The sequence below is a fragment of the Lampris incognitus genome, chromosome 2 (assembly GCF_029633865.1).
Source record: "Lampris incognitus isolate fLamInc1 chromosome 2, fLamInc1.hap2, whole genome shotgun sequence".
NCBI classification, from domain to species: domain Eukaryota; kingdom Metazoa; phylum Chordata; class Actinopteri; order Lampriformes; family Lampridae; genus Lampris; species Lampris incognitus.
In genome coordinates, this window is record NC_079212.1 from 92577163 (window position 1) to 92597962 (window position 20800).

Sequence of the window (20800 nt, forward strand, 5' to 3'; positions counted from 1 at the left end):
ATGATACAAGGCCTGCAGTTGGCTTGGTCTTGGCTTTACTTGTGTATTGCGACACCTAGTGGCTACTACTTGAAATCATAAATTGATATGTTGGCGAAATATCAGTTACCCAAACTGCATTACAAGATGCTAATTCTCGATTATCTTGCTTTTTGGACAACAAGCTGGGGCAGAGGCACAATTTTTGAAGTGGTCTGAAGAAAAATAAAATTTCACCATGAATCCCGTATAAAATGCGCTTTATATTGTTTACTAATGGTATTTATATGCCATTGATGAGGCAGTAGGCCTACCAGCAATATAATTTTTACTAAGTCATTAACTAAATAAATGGGAAATAAGTGAAAATGGCAATAATATTGGGATGTGGCGAATGGGAGGCATTCGATCTCGAAAGCAAAGTAAGTTTAGCACACAGAGAAAAACATTTATGGGATAGAGGACTACTTACACTGGCTAGATTAAGGTAAATCAGCAGAGCCTGTTATTGTTAGGTGTTGTATGTATGAGAGGAAAACGGGAGGTAATGAGAAGAACAAGAAGGGGGAAATGTCTACATATGGACATCGGTCGACACAAAAGAGTTGTGTATAACTTCCAGGGAGAAACCAGGATTATTAGAATTAATCTAACGAGGGCGGAACGCGCCGTCGCTGAACAGAAAGTTCGAAGAAGAAAAACCACAGAAGAAGATTCAGCGCCCCCCTAAGGACCCGCCCGCTTGCGCGGATCCCCGGTCTCGCGCAACCGTTGAATAAACAATGGCGGCGGGGGACCTGAGGATCCCCGGAGAGGGGATTCTCATAGGAGGTACGTTGTATTCTGAAGTCCGCCTGCTTCTGGATTACTGTCAAATCCCATCGGAGCGGCTGAAGAGAAGCCCGTCCGCCGAGCACGGTCTGCCCGCCGACACGGAGGAGCAGCTCCGGCTACGGGGCTGCGAGATGATCCAAGCCGCGGGCATATTGCTGAGACTCCCACAGGTCGGTGACTGACGTTAGCCCGCCTAGCTGTTAGCTCTGTTTACTTGACGCGGAGGTCAGATAGATCAGCCCAACTCACTCACTGCGTCGCCTAGGCGACCTTAGCCGGGTTAGTTTTCGTCCAAGAGGATCGGGATCTGGGATGAGACCGATTTAGCGATCGAAGAGACGTTGGAAAAGGCGTGCTTTTTATCTCTGGATCAAATCGGCTTGCACGGCCTCTTAACATAAGGTAGTGAAGTGGCCCTTCTTTGATTTTTTTGTGACGTGAACTACTGCTGACGCCACTATTTCTTGTTGCCCGCATATTTACCATGTGCTGGGGCTCAACTAGCTGACGTCCTACGCGAATTCTTGTCTTACTGGTCAGTGCTGACAGGTCGGTAGTTCTGTTAAGAGTGCCGTCTACTGTTGCTGTCAGCAGGCCTCCACTTGTGGCTGTGTGGTGTCATTCACCTTAACTGACTATTGTGGGATTCTCGCCTCCAGGTAGCCATGGCCACAGGGCAGATACTGTTCCAGAGGTTCTTTTACTGTAAATCATTTATTCGACACTGTGCAGAGGTAAGAGCAAGATGAACCACTGCGCTGTTCCACCATATAGTCAAGCAAGCTTACACAAATCCTTTCATACTGTCATTTGTAACACTGGGGGAAAAAAATCACCCCGTCACAGGATGCCGTTGTCTTGAATCTCACGTGCGTTCTCTCCACAGACTGTTGCAATGGCTTGTGTACACCTGGCCTCAAAGATAGAAGAAGAGCCACGCAGGGTACGGGATGTGCTCAATGTCTTCCACCATCTCAAACACAGCAAAGGAGCAAAGTAAGACACAGTTATTTTCACACTGTTAAACATATTCCCATCCATTATCCGAACCGCTTATCCTGCTCGCGGGGATGCTGGAGCATATCCCAGCAGTCATTGAGCGGCAGGCGGGGAGACACCCTGGACAGGCCGCCAGGCAGAGCCGACATACACACTCATACCTAGGGACAATTTAGTACGGCCGATTCGCCTGACTTACATGTCTTTGGACTGTGGGAGGAAACCGGAGCCCCCGGAGGAAACTCCACACAGGACAACCTGGGACGACCCCCAAGGTTGGACTACCCTGGGGCTTGAACCCAGGACCTTCTTGCTGTGAGGCGACCGCACTAATCACTGTGCCACCGTGCCGCCCTAAACATATTCCCTTCTAATTAAATTGCTTCTCACTGGTCTTTGTCCTCCCTTTAAGTCATTGGGGGAATGCGTAATGCCCTGATGACTCCTGGCAGCCTAACAGACGTGTGATTCAGTTCCAACTAGGAACTAAAAGGTAAAAAGGCTTTTTGAGCCCTTGTGTTTTTTTTTCTTGCTACCACCAAGGGTGTAATATGCATACTTTTAAAGGTACCCCACACTCTGATGCACCTAGACGTCGGTGGACGAAAAGATGTAATCTGTGTTAGAGCCAATTTCCAGATTCAAAACTCTGCATATAACAGTATCGCCATTCCTTCCATGTGTACAGCATTTATATAAGAAGCTTGGAGTTGCAGTAGAAATTAAAGTGTCTTAATTAGATTCGCTTTACGTCCTTGAGGAGTCAGATCGACATCTGACCCTAACTAAATACAGACTGTCAAGTTGACTGTTTTCTAGGCGGGAAAAAATGTATTCAAAATTGGCTTGGCATGAGTTTGTTTGAAGTATTTTGGTATTTGGGGAGGTCATCTACCAAATAACTTGTTTTTCTAATAATAATAATAACTTTTATTTATATTATGTGCCTCTTTTAGTTTTGTATTTTTTTAGAGTAATCGTGCCAGAAAGTAGATTGACTCACCACTCTTAGCCAATGCTAGCGATCCATGCTTCTTGCAGTTGGTAAGGAGCAGAGGATCCCTACATCTAAAGCTGTCCCGAATATCTTTTTTTTTTTTTAAAGTAATCGTGCCAGAAAGTGGATTGACTCGGCACTCTTGGTCTACCCTAGCAATCCATGCTTCTTGCAGTTGGTAAGGAACAGAGGATCCCTACATCTAGAGCTGTCCCAAATATCTTTTTTTGGGCTTTGAATATTTGGCAGTAAGTATTCAAAGGTATTCGAAGCTTCACTTTGATAAGGTGGGGGGTGTTGACTTTTTGGACATCTTGCCAAACTAGCCGTAAGACACATCCCATGACGTTGCAATGGGCGTAGAAGAGACTAGAGCTAGCACGCTCGGTTCACGTGGACACCGGATGTCATTATTGTGGATGAGAACGTGACGGTAATATCAGATGACACTGACAAATTATGCCGACAATGGCAGACGGCACTGCCGTCCGAAGTTAAAATAATTAACTAGCTATTTTTTATTTCTACACAAAATAAAACACAATATTAAGTATGGTGTGTGTGTGTGTGTGTGTGTGTGTGTGTGTGTGTGTGTGTGTGTGTGTATGAATATTATTGAATATAATTATATAAAACAAGACAATTTAGTACAATATATTTTTTCTGCAGACAATACAACATCACCATAGCAACTAATTGTCCTGTACTGTTTTTTGACGTCCTGGCAGTACCATATTGCCAGCTGCCTTTTACCGTCTCCCGGGAAATTTTTTTTTCGAATACTGATTTTTGCCATCAATTACCATGGCAACGATAGAAGGCTTTGAAGCATTCGGGTCAGCCCTGCCTACATCCCTTCTCATATTTCTAGGGGTGCTCCATCCCCACAGGAGGTGTTCGCTCTCCCCTCATCCCATGCAGAAGTAGGAGGGTTCCTCTTGTTTGTCATGAGTTTCATCAGCAGGACACTCGCTTAGCAGGATGACAGGGGCGCTGAATGTGGTAGTTCAGATAGGAATTCTGTTCTTGTCTTCATACCCTTCATCTTTGCTTGTTCTGCATTGCCTCACATCTCACCTTGGTCTGTCCCTGACTGATCCATAGGAGTCCTGTTCCCATGCCTCTGGACGCTGGTTACATCAGCACGAAGGTGCAGGTGATCAAGGCGGAGAGGCGAGTTCTAAAGGAGCTGGGTTTCTGTGTGCATGTCAAGCACCCCCACAAGGCAAGCAAGAGCAACTCCACCAGCCACTGCTTCTGTCTGTAGGCGACATCATGCCTTGGTAGACAAATGGTTTCAGAATTGAATCATTGGACCTCATCCATCAATCGTTCATACGTACAACTTTGTCCTTACACACCCATGGAATATCTGAGCCCTGAAGTTTGTCTCAGAGACCAGTGTAGAACCTGGGTAACCCCTGAATTTAGACACCCCTTGGCTAACGCTGATGTCTTTGCAAGCCTGAGTGATTGCTCGTTGCAAGAGGTAGACAATAGATGTTAGGGGGAAGGAATTACAAATAACCATCAGGCTTTGCTTCTGAGGTAAAAGAAAATTCTGGGTGTATAAGAACAAATTTGTACGTATGAAGGACTGATGAATGAGGCCCATTGTGTTGGGAAAGAATGATTTATACCGGTCTGTAAATTCGTTGGTTCCAGTCATCCATTAAAGGCCAGTTCCATTGTGATTCTCTTGAAGTAATTATTGGTCTGTTTTATGTCACAGATAATCGTCATGTATCTTCAAGTGCTGGAGTGTGAGAAAAATGCTAAACTGGTGCAGATGGCTTGGTAGGTAATTAACCGCCCCTTTTTTTTAGCATGTGTTGTAGACTTACTGCTGTGGTACTGTGTGTTTTTGTTTTTATATTGTCATAATCAACACTTCTCTATGTATTATCAATGCCTTTCCTTTGTGAATTTGCAGTGTTGCATTTGCAGTTAGTTATATAACTTTTGACCTGCCCAGTTCTGTTTATATTTATATTTTATCTTGCAGGTTACTACTGAATGCAGTTACACTGTTGGTGTAACGTGTGTAACTTGTGCAGTGGTTGCATAAAACTGGCTAAATCAGCTTCCTTTTCTGTTGACTAGGAACTATATGAACGATAGTTTGAGGACAGATGTGTTTCTGAGGTTCACTGCGGAGACAGTGGCATGCGCCTGTATCTACCTGTCGGCTCGATTCCTTCAGGTGAGTATTGCTTCTAAAAAATGTTGTTTTCCGCACAAATTTAATCCAGATTAACATGAGCAATGCAAGATGCCTGTTGGATAATTCCATCATATATTGGCACTCATTCCTGTTCTCTGATTTTGTACAATTATGATATAAAGGGCGGCACGGTGGCGCAGTGGTTAGCGCGGTTGTCTCACAGTAAAAAGGTCCTGGGTTGGAGCCCCGGGGTAGTCCAACCTTGGGGGTCGTCCCAGGGTCGTCGTCTGTGTGGAGTTTGCATGTTCTCCCCGTGTCTGCGTGGGTTTCCTCTGGGTGCTCCGGTTTCCTCCCACAGTCCAAAGACATGTAGGTCAGGTGAATCAGCCTTACTAAATTGTCCCTGTGTGTGTGTGTGTGTGTGTGTGTGTCGGCCCTGTGATGGCCTGGCGGCCTGTCCAGGGTGTCTCCCCGCCTGCCGCCCAATGACTGCTGGGATAGGCTCCAGCATCCCCGCAACCCTGAGTAAGGATAAGCAGTTTGGATGAATTAATGATAAAAGATATTTTAAACAACATTGTGTATATTCGAAGTTGCTCTTTCCAACAGGCAAACAGTGAAACTTAATATTTTAGTTTTCATTGTAAACACTTGGGTGTGTTGTGACTCCAACTGTCAACACATATAAACTATGCAAATCCATGTTAATATTGTATGTAGTCAAACACTAATCTTAAATTACTTACAACACAGCTAGCCAGTAGGTTGTCGTGATTTCATTTGCTTCCAATTCAAATCAATTAACAGCAGAATACTCCTGATACCAGTGAAGTGATCCGTCTCATATCAAGTTATTGTAGCTTGTTTAAAAGCAGCAGCTCAGTCAGAGGAAAAGATCTTACCCCCTTTGACAGATGTTTTTTTTTTCCATTTGTTTCAATGAGGCACACTTTTAGCAACTAATGCCGGACTAAATTACTTGTTAAGATGAGCATTTTTTGCGGGACATTTTTGTCAACATGAACATTTGACTGACAGTCCCTTTGACTCCCACTAGATTCCTCTCCCCGATCAGCCCCCGTGGTTTCTGCTGTTTGGGGCCCTTGAAGAGGACCTGAGAGAGATCTGCAGGAGGATTTTGAGGCTATACGCTCTCCCGTCAGTCTCCCTCACAAGCTTACTACAGCAGGTGGATGTGTGTCGGCAGGCTCTGGATGCTTTGGCTGTCAGTGCCAAGCTAGCAGGGGGGGCGCTGCTTGCCATTGGAACCCCGACTTGTGACACCCCATCAAGCTTCTCACCGGCCTCCAAAGCAGGCAAGTTATAAATGGCCTTATTGTTTGATATCTTTTTTTTTTTCTTGTCTTGATAGGCGCACACTATATACTGAGTTAGGCTGAGTACACACTAGAAGACTTTTCAAGTCCTAACTGATATTGAAAACATCAGTGATGGCACACAAAGAGACAGATTTTACAGACTTCTTGTCTTGCAGTTGTCATAACACGCAAATGACGATCAGGCAGAAATGTGGCATCACACATATTGACACTTACACTAACAGTTAATCAGTCTCGATTCTCAGGACTGTTTTATTTTAAGTCAGTAGTTGGCGGTAATGCAGCAGGTTGGATATCAACCGCCATTAAAAATCAAAGCAGAAGAAAAAGACTGAACCTGGGATCTCGCCGAAACTCTTGTGGTCCAACGTGACTTCAGAGCAAAACACATGGAGTTTGATAGTCTGACGCTACTACACTGCTTGTCAGGCTTGTTGTGTGTGCATTGTTTTACGGGGGGGGTTGACAGTTAAAAAAAAAACACAATTAAAAACCGCTATTGTGTTGTTTAGCGGTCTCAGTCAGCTTCACTCTTATTGTGCGGTGTGGGTGTGTGTTCTCCGTCACTGCAGGATTTCCGGTCGTAGGATCAAACGTGTGATATTATCAGTGTTTGAGTCACGTAAATGCATCACACGACAAGATCGTCTGGGAAGATTATCGACTTCAAGCAGCCTAGTATTGAGACCGGTGCCCCGATTCTCATGAAGGGCAAACCGGGCCTAAAATCTGGCCCATTATCCAGTAGTGTGTACCCAGCCTTGGAGAAGTGAGTTTGTAATCGAAAGGTCTTGATTCAAATCCTCAGACAGGAAATGCTGGGGCAGGTAGTTAAAATTTCTGAACTTCCACTTGCCTTCCAATATACCATGGGACATGTGCCTTGACACTTAGATAGTTTGATATAGTTAACCCTCAAACTCTCATCGAGTTGTTCAGGAAGTACAATCACTCAGCCCCGCCTGGATTAAATAAATGTGTAAACTGTTTGATTTTCTAGCTTGTTTTCATACAGCTTGACCTAAGGGTAAAATATAGCATGCATGTGTCGGGATCCTTAAGGCATTACACTGCAACAAGACCACTATTAGCCCCTCTGCATATTGTCCATATTTTCTCACCTCACATTCTCAATGCTTGAATGCTTGTTCAAGTCACCCTGACTGACTCACCCCCCCCCCCCCCCCCCATCCAGCCATCCATTATCCAAACCGCTTGTCCTGCTCTCAGGGTCACGGGGATGCCGGAGCCTATCCCAGCAGTAATTGGGCAGCAGGGGGGGAGACACCCTGGACAGGCCACCGTGCCGCCCTCACCCCCCCTCCCATTGTTTTGGGTTAAAAAAAAATATATATATATATATATATATATATATATATATATATATATATATATATATATATATATACAATACTCGCATGCAAACACACATTGTTATGAGTCTTTTTCATTGATCGTGGACATGTGTTCACTCCTCCCCCTCAGTGTCACCCGCTGTAACAAATCACAGTCTACAGACTCAGGTGTCCCTGAAGAATGTCTGCCGAAAACTGACTAATGGAGATGGGTGAGTCGATGTGTTCACACAGTAGTTGGAATTGAGCTCCGAAAATGAATTCCAGTCATCAAGTATTGATTTGCATGGGTCACACTTCTGTTGACGCTCGTGGTGTTCATGTTCCCTCGCTTCACGATTTCATTTCAGGCGTGTAAAAGTGAGTCACAGTGCCGAGAGAAGGAAGGCTCGTTCCCCCACGCCTCCTAAACGCAGGTACAGTAGAGCAAACTGCCGCCACACTATTTAGCAAATTGATTTAAATCGTTGGCTTTCAATCAGGTCTTCGGGTACATCCACCTGCTCAGGTTTTCCATGTGTCCCGGAAAACCTGGAAATTTATAGATTCATTTTCCAGTCATGGAAAATGCAAAGAAAATTATCAAACTGATGAAATGTCCTGGGTGTATTATTGAGGCCATGGAAAATTGTGAAGTTGGATTATAAAATAATATTTTTAATGAACTACCTGGCAGAATAGAAAACCAGCAGGACTGGTAGTACCCGAGGACCTGATTGACGACCACTGATGAAGACTATATTAAATGAGCGTCTGGTAATCTTTTCTCCTTTTTTTTTTCTCCCCCAGACGCAGTCGCAGTCTTTCCTCTCCCTCGCGCTCTGTCTCTCCCATCCATCGGAGGAAGCGTATAGAAAGAGAGCGGAATCGAGCGAGAGACAGAGGAAGGGAGCAGAGAGACGATGAAAAGGATCGAGGTAGAGGAAAGAGACATGAACATTCCCGTAGAAGATGATGGTCATCACTAGAATGAGTGGAAAAACACATTTGGGACCAAGAAATGCCTTTTTTTTCCCCTTTTTTTTTAAACTCTTTTTGAATATTTTGTATTTTTACTTTCTTTTTTAACTAACTTGTTTTTTGGATACTGTCCTTTTTTATTCATGGTAAATTCTCATGGTTCTTGTGACTCATTAAGGAATTTGATTATAAATTTGTCAAGTCTAATATAATCTTGCCCAGAGGAGAACACTGCTAGACTGAAATACACTTTAGAAATCCTACATTGGTATCCATTACATTATGCTATATTAAAAATGATAGATATGGGGCGTCTGGGTAGCGTAGCGGTCTATTCTGTTGCCTACCAACTCAGTGATCGCCGGTTCGAATCCTCGTGTTGGTCCTCCGGCTTGGTCAGGTGTCCCTACAGACACAATTGGCCATGTCTGTGGGTGCCAGATGTGGGCGTGTGTCCTGGTCGCTGCACTAGCGCCTCCTCTGGTCGGTCAGGGCGCCTGTTCGGCGGGGAGGGGGAACTGGGAGGGGAGTAGCGTGATCCTCCCACGCACTATGTCCCCCTGGTGAAACTCCTCACTGTCAAGTGAAAAGAAGTGGCTGGCGACTCCACATGTATCGGAGGAGGCATGTGGTAGTCTGCAGCCCCCCCCCCCCCCCGGATCGGCAGAGGGGGTGGAGCAGCAATCGGGATGGCTCGGAAGAGTGGGGTAATTGGTTGGATACAACTGGGGAGAAAAAGGGGGAGGGGAAAGAAATGATAGATAGGTACTCTATTAATCCCCGAAGGGAAATTAAGGCGTTACAGCAGCTCACAAACGACAGTTGAGTGACAATAGAATAAAATAAACGTCTGACACATTATTTACAGTAAGAACAGTCCAGTATGTTTTAACATCCCCCAGATCAGCCCGATGGAGCCAGCTGGAGAGGAGTTGTAGAGTTGCGGTAGGCAGAAAAGGTCTGCTATAGCGCTTCTTAGTGCACCCTGGTTGTAATAATCTGTTGCTAAAGCAGCTTCTGTGCTCTGCCACAGCATCATGTAGAGGATGAGAAGGATTGTCCATGATGGTCAGGAGTCTGGTCCTCGTCTTGCTATTGCCCACCTCCTACACAGTGTCTAGGGTGACACTGAGGACAGAACCAGCTTTCCTGATAAGCTTGTATAGCCTCTTGGCGTCACCGATTCTGCCCCCCAGCATACCACCGTGTACAGTACTGACAGATGACAGAAGAGGTTGTAACCCTTCGAATCAAAGCTACAATCCTGAAGATAGTTGTCTAGTTGTCTAGTCCATTCCAGTGATTTTCACTGGAATGGACCTCTCCATGTATATCATTTGGAGCCACTTTTGGGGTTTATATTAATGTTACATAAGCTCAGAACACAGGGTTTCAGGTAGTTTTTGGATGTGTTCAGTCAGTTGACTGACAGGGGTCTTTCTTTTTTAAACAGACAAAAAGTCACCAACAAACTTCTGCCCCGGATGAAATACCCAAACTTGGGGATCAGCAGGTCCAGTCTCTGTTAAAAGAGTGTGTTGAATTCTTAAATGTAGAATTTTTTTGGGGCGTCCGGGTGGCGTGGCGGTCTCTTCCGTTGCCTACCAACACGGGGCTCACCGGTTTGAATCCCTGTGTTACCTCCGGCTTGGTCAGGCGTCTCTACAGACACAATTGGCTGTGTCTGCGGGTGGGAAGCCGGATGTGGGTATGTGTCCAGGTCGCTGCACTAGCGCCTCCTCTGGTCGGTCAGGGCGCCTGTTCGGGGGGCAGGGGGAACTGGGGGGGGAATAGCGTGATCCTCCCACGCGCTACATCCCTCTGGCGAAACTCTTCACTGTCAGGTGAAAAGAAGCGGCTGGCAACTCCACGTGGACTGGAAAAGTGGAGTAATTGGCCAGGTACATTTGGGGAGGAAAAAAAGGGGTGGGGGGCCAAAAAAAATAGATTTTTTTTTTATTGCTATTCCACTATGATGAACATGTTTCAAATATTCAAACTGTAATAATCAAGAATTCAACCCAACAATACAAAAAAAAAAATCCATACATTTTATGCAAAATATATTTTGTACAAAGATCTTAACATGCAGCTACAAGTTACATCTCACAGATGTGCAGAGTTGACCTTCAACCTTAAAAAAGCCCAGTTTGAGGCCATAGAGGTAGACTTCATGTGGAAGATGGGGCTCACGTGAAATACTGATACTGTAACGTTTCAGTGACTACAGCCACCCTCACTACTGAGAATCAAAACATGGGGCGGGGTTGATTTTTATTATTTTTAATCCTTAAGAAAAATCTCTGGTAACTGGCCCAGCTTCCTCAGAGCTTACCCCCCAGCACATGTGCAAGTCCATGTGTGCTCACAAACAACCCGGCCTGTGCCCTCCTGAGGCAACACAGCCTAATGAACCTGGCTGCATGTTTCACTAAGGCAAATTGATTGCTCTCTTGTGTTTTATTAACATGCCCTGAGATTCCCCCGAGGCAAATAAATGGTATAGCAAGAATTTGGGAACCTACCGCTTTCCTTGTGGGCGTTCGCTATGATCTTTGAGGGCTTATGTCACCAAAATTAACCTGAAAAGCACCTTTGCTGTCAATGTAGGTCAGGTGTTCTCATGACTGGGACCACCTTTTTGCATAGCCGGTTAAAAGAGGGAGCGTCTTAAGTTAACTGTCTGTCCAGAAAAATCAAGGAACAGAAAATATTTCTGGCTTGATTTGGCTGGCGAACAAGACTCTTCCCATGTCTGGAATATCAACGGGAAGCGTATAGGATGAAAACGGAGGTGGGGCGTTGATTGGAAATGCCTCAAAAAGCTGTGGCGAGAATATGGAGTGTGTCATGAGGAGTCACATTTAGGGCTACTTGAAATTGTTTCAGGAAACGTTCGCTGTGAATGCTCTTTCTGGGAAGGGTGGCTCCATGGCGGACAGTGATGACGCAGAGCTTGTGGGGATGGGACTTCGTGTCTCTGTATCCCCTGTACAAACTGCCTTTTACGTCCTCCTGGTGCTGATTGGCGTTGTGGGCAATGCCACTGTGGTCGGGGTGATTGGAAAGAGCATCTTGAAGGACCACGGCGGGGGACGCAACTCAGACATCATCATAGTCAACATGGCTCTGTCGAACCTGCTGGTGTCTGTAATGAGGAACACATTGCTGGTCATCTCAGACGTGGGACTGGAGGTATGTCGCCTGAGACAAAAGACAGTTTTTTTGGTTGCACAGCACGGTTGTAAAGGTTAGGGTGGGGTGACTACAGTGAGGAGTGTGGAAAGTAGAGAGCCAATATTTCAAATTCTGTCCAGTATGTTTTGAAATGTATATTGGCTTAAAGCTTCAAACCATGTATTGTTATTGCTTCATCGTCCAAGATTTAGATTTCTGTGACATGTAGGGAAAGCATTTTCTGTGCAGCGTACATTTGTCACAAGACCATAACAATGAACAACTAACCTTTGTTTTGAGGAGGAGAGACAAGGCCGGAGTATTAGAGTTAGATAGGTTTCATATCTGTGAATATTCTGTGATTGAATATGAAGATATTCTTCATATCTGTGAATGTGAGAGCTGGCGCTGGATCGGCTGGGAGAGCTTGGTCTGCTGCATCCTGTGGGGCCAGGGACCACAGTCCTGCCTGGAGCTGTGCCCGAAGAGGTAACACTGAGGACGGTCTGACAGGACACGGAAGTGGGACAGGCTAAGCTAACTGCTAGCCCATGCAGACCGGCAGTTCCAATAACACCCAAGGGCGGTCTGGCGGTGGCCTCGCCTCGCCTTGACTGTTTTTAGTGTGGAGTGTGGGGAGATGCGTCGGAGGTGTCTGGCTGGGAGAGCTGGCGTTGGATCGGCTGAGGGAGCCTGGTCTGCCAAATCCTGTGGGGCCAGGGACCACAGTCCTGCCTGGAGCTGTGCCCGAAGAGGTAACGCTGAGAACAGTCTGACAGGACGCGGAAGTGGGGCAGGCTAAGATAACTGCTAGCTCATGCAGACCAACAGTTCTGACAGTTATCCTGGCTGGTGTTCGTTCTTGACAGTGATTTGTTTATTTATTTGTTTATTTTGTTTAAATACACTATATGGACAAAAGTATTAGGACACCTGGCCATTAGACCTCCAGGAGCTTTTATGACATCCCATTCTAAATCCATAGACATTAATATGGAGTTGGTTCCCCCCTTTGCAGCTATGACAGCTTCCGCTCTTCTGGGAAGGCTTTCCACAAGATTTTGAAGTGTGTCTGGGAGTTTTTGCTCATTCATCCAGAAGAGCATTTGTGAGGTCAGGCACTGATGTTGGACGAGAAGACCTGGCTCACAATCTCCATTCTAGTTCATCCCAAAGGTGTTCGATGGGGTTGAGGTCAGGGCTCTGTGCGGTCAAGTCAAGTTCTTCCACACCAAACTCACCCAACCATGTCTTAATGGACCTTGCTTTGTGCACTGGGGCACAGTCATGCTGGAACAAAAAAGGGCCCTCCCCAAACTGTTCCCACGAAGTTGTAAGGCTTGCATGCAGCTGCTCGGCCATGGAAACCCATTCCATGAAGCTCCTGGCGCACAGTTTTTGTGCTGATGTTAATGCCAGAGGAAGTTTGGAACTCTGCAGTTACTGAGTCAACAGAGCGTTGGCGACTTTTACGCATTATGCGCCTAGCACTCGTTGACCCCGCTGTGTGACTTTACGTGGTCTGCCACTTCATGACTGAGTTGCTGTTGTTCCTAAACTCTTCCATTTTTCAATAATACTACTTACAGCTGACCGTGGAATATCTAGCAGGGAAGAAATTTCACGAACTGACTTGTTGCAAAGGTCCTATGACAATACCATGCTTGAATTCACTGAGCTCTTTCACAAATGTTTTTAAATGCAGACTGCAGTTTGGATATATGTGTTCTTGTAGTTCTTTAGTTTTTGGATATGTGTTTTTCTTTTTGTGTTGCACTGCTGTGGGCTGGGGGAAACTACGTTTCATTTCATGTACGCAAGTGCATGAAATGAAATGACAGTGTTTCTGATTCTGATTCATTTCAGTTGAAATCAACATGCACACTCTTCTACCCATCCCTTTCCCTTTCAAGCTGTACTCGTCCCAAGAATGGTGCCAGTTCCTTATGGGGATTTGGGTGTGGCTTCGCTCTGTCAACGTGTGGTCAACGCTCTTCCTCAGCGCCTTTCACCTCCAGACCCTGAGGCGTGTGGCTCCTCCCGTTGGACACCCACAAGGGACCCGTGGCCCTCCCAAATCCCTCCTACTGACCCTCGGCCTCATCTGGCTGGCCAACTTTATCTACTCCATCCCCGCTCACATCTTCTCCAAAAGTGGAAACCAGAACACCACCGAGGTAAGACAGCCTACACCATCAATTCTCAAGACATACTTGGGAGCGCCAATGCAAATATCCAGACCAAGAGAATTTGGTCCAGTGTGTCAGTTGGCGTCTGGAAATGTTATGAGTTAAATTCTGGGTAATCTCCCAGGTGGGCTTGTGTATGTATTTGTACTAAGCTGTAACAGCTCTGCAGAATGAGTCTTTTCTTTTTTTTTGTGCATATTTTTCCTTCCCCTCAACCCAGATTGCAGGCAAGCTTTCAAACCACTAATGTCCATGACAAATCTTATCCCTCTCTCCTGTCTTTCTCTGCCCTTGACTCCCCTCCATTTTCTCCTGTTCCTTCGTCTCCTCCAGACGCTGATGCTGGTGAGCAGCACTACTCGGCCCCTCTTAGGCTGTGTGTGGAACTTCCCCAGCAGCTACAGTGGCCTTGCCTACGCCACCACCTCCATGGTGATCCATGAAACGATCCCCATCATCCTGATGACCATTACCAACCTGGGCTCCCTGTATACACTCTATGCCCACAGCAAGTTGCGCAGCTTGTTGCAAGATGCTCCCGTCATAAAACGGGTGCCGGCTGAGAGACGCGCAGCCAAGGTGAAGGCCAAGAGGTCCGACGTTAAAAGAGTTTCATAGCCTAAAGAGTAACTAAACCCTAGACCATTTTAGTGAGTTTGCTGATATCTCCAGGTTAAAAACCATGTAAAGGTTAAGATGGCAGGCTGGGGCGTCCAGGTAGCGTAGTGGTCTATTCCGTTGCCTACCAACACGGGGATCGCCAGTTCAAATCCCTGTATTACCGACGGCTTGGTCGGGCGTCCCTACAGACACAATTGGTCGTGTCTGCGGGTGGGAAGCCGGATGTGGGTATGTGTCCAAGTCGCTGCACTAGAATGTATGGAAAATGTGTGGTTTACACCTAGAAACTGTGTGGTTCTAGTAGAACTATAACTTCTTGTGACATAATGTGCAACACAGAAATTTGTTGATGTGCACAAAAAAGCCACATGTGCTCCACATGAGATAACATACCTGTAACTACATGTGTTATAACATGTGTGAACCACATGGAAACTTCATGTGTTTTTTTCTGTAAGGGCAAACAGAGCCATTGCAGCTATGTTTATCCTGCTATGCTAACATCGCAGAGTACCAAGACCAGCCTGCCATGTTTTTAACCTTTACATGGTTTTTAACACGGTGTCAGCAAACTCGCTAAAATGGTCTAGGGTTTAGTTGTTCCTGTTTATATCAACAAACAAATTTACACACCACATATGTAAAATAAAGAGCCAACATGCAAAATAGCATGAATTAACGATATATTCATATACATGGCATAATATTATGTGTTGTATAACATGTAAAGTATTAGGCAATAGACAAGCTGTTTTATCTGTTCTGTGTTGGATTCAGGGAATGAAGTTCATCATCACACAGAAAACTAGATACATAAAGTCTTGCCCCTCCTCGTCTCCCCAGGTGATTCTTTCCCTCATCATGCTCTTCATCGCCTCCTGGGGAACTAGCATTATTTCCGTCAACTATTTCAACTACAACCGTGGTTCCTCTGCCGACTTCCTTCTTCTCATCGCACGCTACGCTAACATCATCTTCATCGCCTCGTCACCCATTGTTCTCGCTGTTGGACACAGACGGTTGCGCTCTTTCATCAAGTCTGTGATTGCACACTGATGGAGTTCAGCCAGCACCACGGCCTACATGTCTGTGAATGTTCTCATTCATCCAGGTCATGGTTATCCAAAGGAGTTGAATCAAGTCCAACTGGACTTATATATACAGTGGGCAAAATAATTATTAGACCCCTTGCTGATTTTGTAAGTTTGCCCACTTACAACGAGTGCAACAGTCTATATAATTTTAAGCGTAGGTTCATTTTAACAGTGAGAGACAGAATATGACCAAAAATAGTGGAACAAGACGTATGAATTTTATGAATTTATTTGCATATTTTTGGTCCAAAATAAATATTTGAACCCCTGGACAAACACTATGTTAATATTTAGTAGAAAAGCCATTATTGGCCAGCACAGATGTCAAACGGTTTTTATAGTTTCTGACAAGGTTTGTGCACATTTCGGCAGGGATGTTGGCCCACTCCTCCCTGCAGACAAGCTCCAAATCGTTCAGGTTTCAAGGCTGTCGCATGGCAACCCGAATTTTAAGCTCCCTCCAAAGATTTTCGATTGGATTCAGGTCTGGAGACTGGCTAGGCCATTCCAGAAGCTTGATGTGCTTCTTCTTCAGCCACTCTTTGGTTGCTTTGGCGGTGTGCTTTGGGTCGTTGTCGTGTTGGAACACCCATCCACGACCCATCTTCAGCGCTCTCACTGAGGGAAGGAGGTGTTGGTCCAGAATTCCACGGTACATGGCCCCGTCCATCCTCCCCTCAATGTGATGGAGTTGTCCTGTCCCCTTGGCTGAAAATCACCCCCAAAGCATGATGTTGCCACCCCCATGCTTGACGGTGGGGATGGTGTTCTTTGGGTTGTACTCCGTGTTCTTCACCCTCCAACCACAGCGAGTTGAGTTGAGCCCGAAAAGTTCTATTTTGGTCTCATCCGACCACATCACCTTCTTCCAGGCCTCTTCTGAGTCGTCCAGGTGTTCATTGGCGAACTTAAGACGGGCCTGTACATGTGCCTTCTTCAGCAGTGGGACCTTGCGTGCACTGCAGGATTTTAATCCATGACGGCGTAGTGTGTTACTAACCGTTTGCTTTGTAACTGTGGTCCCAGATGCCTTCAGGTCATTAACCAGTTCCCCCCTTGTGGTTCTGGGATGATTCCTCACCGTTCGCATGATCAGGGACACCCCAAGAGGCGAGATCTTGCGTGGAGCCCCAGACCAAGGGAGGTTGGCGGTGGTGTGGTGTTCCTTCCATTTCCTGATAACTGCACCGACAGTTGTTACTTTCTCTCGAAGATGCTTTCCAATTCTCTTGTAGCCCATCCCAGCCTTGTGCAGGTCTACAATCTTGTCCCTGGTGTCCTTAGACAGCTCTTTGGTCTTGCCCATGATGGAGATGTTGAAATCTGATTGATTGGGTGTGGACAGGTATCTTTGTACAGGTAACGAGGTGATGCAGGTGTATTTTATGTGGGTAATTAGTTGGGATTTGGGTGCATCTTAAAGAAAAACTATCTGGTTTGTGGCAGCCAGAATACTTGCTGTTTGGTAGGGGATCAAATACTTATTTTTCTAAATCAGGTGGTTATTAATTTTTATAAATTCATATGTGATTTTCTGGAATTTTCTTTGGGATTCCGTCTCTCACTGTTAAAATGTATATATGATTAAAATTATAGACTGTTGCATTCTTTGTAAGTGGGCAAACCTACAAAATCAGCAAGGGGTCAAATAATTATTTTCCCCACTGTATACACGGCCTACATGTTCGGCGAGCCATCAGCTCGACTGGTACTCAACTGACTGGTACTCTGTTAGAGTGTGTAGTGGCCCTAAAGCCCACACAATACTGCTTACACGTAAAAAAGGACTGCAACCTTTTCTTGAAAAACAAAAACGTCATTCCAGACGACTTTGTTTCCACAGCTATGAGGACGGAAAGGTTGTTGTCGCTCTGCCAAGCTCCATGTCTGTGGCACTGATATCTGATATCGCCGTGTTGGTGTTGCTGCCACGACATCATAATTAATGTTGCTCCATGACCATCATTGCAACTGACCAATCACGTTGTTGTGATGTCATGCCTTTGCGAAACGGAGGAAAAGACCGGAAATATACCAAAGCTAACCTAACATTAGCCTAAAATTAACCCACTTACCCTATCCTACCCTTAACCGATAGCTAACTTCAACCTAACCAATAGCTAACTCACAACCAATCCCACAACTGTCTTTTTCCCTGAGTCACATAGGCACGACAGCACAACAATGTGATTGGTCAGTTGCAGGGATAGTGCGGGAGCAGCATTAATTATAATGTCGTGGGAACAACACCAACACGGCGATATCAGATACAGCCGTGTGCACGGGTGACCATGGTGGAACCGAGGTCCAGCCTGACTCAAGGGAATGCTGTGCAGAAACATCTTAATGTTTCATAGGTTGGTGAGATAATTTCTCTGTTTTTTGGGGTTTTTTTGGATTCTCACCCCTTTTTTCTCCCCAATTGTATCCCCCACTCTTCTGAGTCGTCCCGATCGCTGCTCCACCCCCTTTGCCGATCCAGGGAGGGCTGCAGACTACCACATGCCTCCTCCCATACACGTGGAGTCGCCAGCCGCTTCTTTTCACCTGACAGTGAGGCGTTTCGCCAGGGGGGCGTAGCACGTGGGAGGATCAGGCTAGTCCCCCCCAGCCCCCCCCCCCCCCGAACAAGCACCCCGACCGACCAGAGGGAGCGCTAGTGCAGCGACCAGGACACATACCCACATCCGGCTTCCCACCCGCAGACACGACCAATTGTGTCTGTAGGGACGCCTGACCAAACCGGAGCCATCCAGATGCCCATATAATTTCTCTATTGTATCCCAAGCATCTAAAGAAGACTGCAACTCAGATATTGAATGATTTATTCATCAAGGTCCCCGTATATCAAACAAGCATGATGATATCATCTCAGATGAGTGGGCCCAAGCGTGTACTTGAAGAGCCTTGATCAGAAAACATCAAAACATATTCAGTGTTCTCATTTTGGTCCAAAAGATAAAAGCAAAGATCTGATTTTGAACAGTGATAAAGCAAAGTGGGGGGGAAAGGGAAAGGAGAGATGAAGTACTAATCTGTGCAGTTAAACAGAAACAAAAATATTTCAGCGAGAGACAATCACAAGAAAGTAACAACAAGATGCACGGAAACAATCGGTGTGGAAATCACTACATACACAACCATGTACAATAATTTCCAGTGCAACAGTCAACAGTTTGTCTAGAAAATATTCTGAACTCCTTTTCATTTTCTGCTTGTATGAACATTTTCAAAATGGACTTAATACTTATTACTTGAGCTTGATAAAAGCTGAAGCGATCAGGTTTTATCCAGGATAAACATGAGACTGATCTGCATTCATTTAGGTGATGCCCCAGTATTATGCCATATTTAAATAAGTATCAGTAGACTCACAATTTGTTTTTTGTTTCCTTTAAGTTTTTCCTCTACTTTTATGACTTCTCTCATTTTGAACAGAAACAGCTTCCTCTGCCGCTTGCCCTTTGGTGTTTGAAACCTTGTTCTCCCTCTCAGACTCCTCCTTGAAACATTTGATGGCATCCGACCACCTCAGAATCATACCCAGGATTCATCTCCTCAGCTTGCCGTGTCCCAGGGCCACGACCGTGGGGCTGAACCCTACAAACAGTGAGGCAGAGAAATGGGACACGGTCAACAGCCCCTCAGCGTGGTGTCCCCCGTCATGGTTGAAGAGTCATCGCCGCCACCTGCAGCACGCAGCAGACCACAAAGAGCGACACCGGCAACATGATCATATGCCCCACGTTATGCTCACTGGCCACATGCCTCTCCAGCTCCCTGTGGGTCCCCCCAGACTCCCTCAACCACGGTGACAGCTCAGATGTTCTTGGCCAGGGCATGCAGCGTGGCCAGGTTGGTGCAAATCATCAGCACCAGTGGTGCTACCTCATTGAGCATCAAAGGGGTTGGAGATGAACACAGAGCCCTGCTCCTCTGAGGAGAACTCCCAGATGCAGCCCAGCAGAGGCCAAGTGGTGCAGCTGATCACCATCAGCTCTGCGGTGGCATTGCCATGGATGTGTGTGGTGTACACCAAAGCCGGCAGAGAGAAAACCAGATTCACCCCCCACACCAGCCCCAGGGCCACCAACACCCACTGCTGCTCCCACTGCAGAGCCAGGGGTCTGAAGGCCACGTGCTGTTGCTTCAGAGTGGCGCGGTAGAAGGCACTAAGGGCCAGCATGATGGCCTGCCACCACACCCACAGCAGCATGAAGAGGCGACACCAGCCGGGGGCAAGGGACACGTCCAACCCCAGGTCAGACACAAAGGTGGGGACTGTGCGGAAAAGCCAGGTCAACAGGTTTGCCAACGACAGGTGCACCAAAATGGTGTCAGAGGGGGGAGGGTCGCCAAGACGGGCTTTCAATGGCTGACCGAAACACCTGAGAGTAAAGGAGACGGAGAGAGAGAGAGAGAGAGTGACAGCATGACACTTAACATTACTTTAAAACATCTGTAAATCAACTTCCTCATCATTTTCTTTCTTCATCATTACATCAAATGTTTTTCCTTACCACATGGATGGCCAAGCTGTTTCCCAGAATGCCAGAAAAGACCAGGAGCCCAAACAAAACAGCATCTACTGTGAGAACCTTGGCCACTGCGTCAGCCTCGGCATGGCGACCCCATAAGTTTTTGTCTGCAACGTGTATTGTTACGTATGTATGAGAGTAACTGTTTATTCCCCCGTCTCACCGGGGTTTGACCTGAACCACATCCAAACCGCTGTTCATCGTGGTGTTTTATGTGCAAGTGCCAGGACGTGTAGACAAACAGACTTCTCCCAGGGAGAGATGAGTGCCTTCAGCATCGCTGAGCCTGCTCAAGGTCACTTTACTGTCATGTGTTGTGTGGATAGTCGAACAGCAGTGGCTTAGGCTTCATGGGTGTTTCCGCATCAGTTGACAGCTGCGAACAGGACACAGTCAAGTCAACTTAAATTGCTAAGTCCATATCACGTCTGTCCCTGACTCTTAAGTCTTTTTTCTTATCGTCTTTGCTCAGGCTCACCACCCACTTTTACATCAACGTGGACGACAGTCATTCGAAGCCAAAGTGTCTTTTGTGAATATTCCTTGCATACTT

General features: G+C 46.1%; 3 protein-coding genes across 3 annotated transcripts; 2 read left to right on the forward strand and 1 right to left on the reverse strand.

The window, feature by feature from the left end:
- Window positions 1-709: 709 nt before the first annotated feature.
- LOC130107807 (cyclin-L2-like) lies at window positions 710-9761 on the forward strand. The gene is made up of 10 exons (XM_056274568.1): window positions 710-983; window positions 1473-1547; window positions 1700-1809; window positions 3914-4034; window positions 4542-4606; window positions 4913-5012; window positions 6031-6289; window positions 7799-7880; window positions 8019-8084; window positions 8458-9761. Exons 1-10 carry the CDS (start codon window positions 762-764, stop codon window positions 8621-8623), a joined length of 1266 nt encoding a protein of 421 aa, XP_056130543.1. The 5' UTR covers window positions 710-761; the 3' UTR covers window positions 8624-9761.
- A 1783-nt stretch (window positions 9762-11544) lies between these two features.
- Window positions 11545-15886, forward strand: LOC130107087 (olfactory receptor class A-like protein 4). The gene is made up of 4 exons (XM_056273491.1): window positions 11545-11823; window positions 13719-13982; window positions 14328-14573; window positions 15459-15886. Exons 1-4 carry the CDS (start codon window positions 11560-11562, stop codon window positions 15669-15671), a joined length of 987 nt encoding a protein of 328 aa, XP_056129466.1. The 5' UTR covers window positions 11545-11559; the 3' UTR covers window positions 15672-15886.
- Window positions 15887-19103: 3217 nt separating this feature from the next.
- LOC130130811 (olfactory receptor class A-like protein 4) lies at window positions 19104-20448 on the reverse strand. Its single transcript, XM_056300649.1, is given in 7 exon segments — window positions 19104-19383; window positions 19385-19506; window positions 19508-19618; window positions 19620-20060; window positions 20062-20097; window positions 20230-20354; window positions 20439-20448. Coding segments are annotated over 7 exon segments (1125 nt in total).
- Window positions 20449-20800: the final 352 nt, after the last annotated feature.

Coding starts and splice junctions, on each gene's coding strand:
- LOC130107807 (XM_056274568.1), top strand. CDS start 762: ATGGCGGCGGGGGACCTGAGGATCCCCGGAGAGGGGATTCTCATAGGA. Junction 4,607..4,912: donor AAACTGGTGCAGATGGCTTG/GTAGGTAATTAA, acceptor TCTGTTGACTAG/GAACTATATGAACGATAGTT. Junction 7,881..8,018: donor AAACTGACTAATGGAGATGG/GTGAGTCGATGT, acceptor ATTTCATTTCAG/GCGTGTAAAAGTGAGTCACA.
- LOC130107087 (XM_056273491.1), top strand. CDS start 11,560: ATGGCGGACAGTGATGACGCAGAGCTTGTGGGGATGGGACTTCGTGTC. Junction 11,824..13,718: donor TCTCAGACGTGGGACTGGAG/GTATGTCGCCTG, acceptor TTCCCTTTCAAG/CTGTACTCGTCCCAAGAATG. Junction 14,574..15,458: donor CTGAGAGACGCGCAGCCAAG/GTGAAGGCCAAG, acceptor TCGTCTCCCCAG/GTGATTCTTTCCCTCATCAT.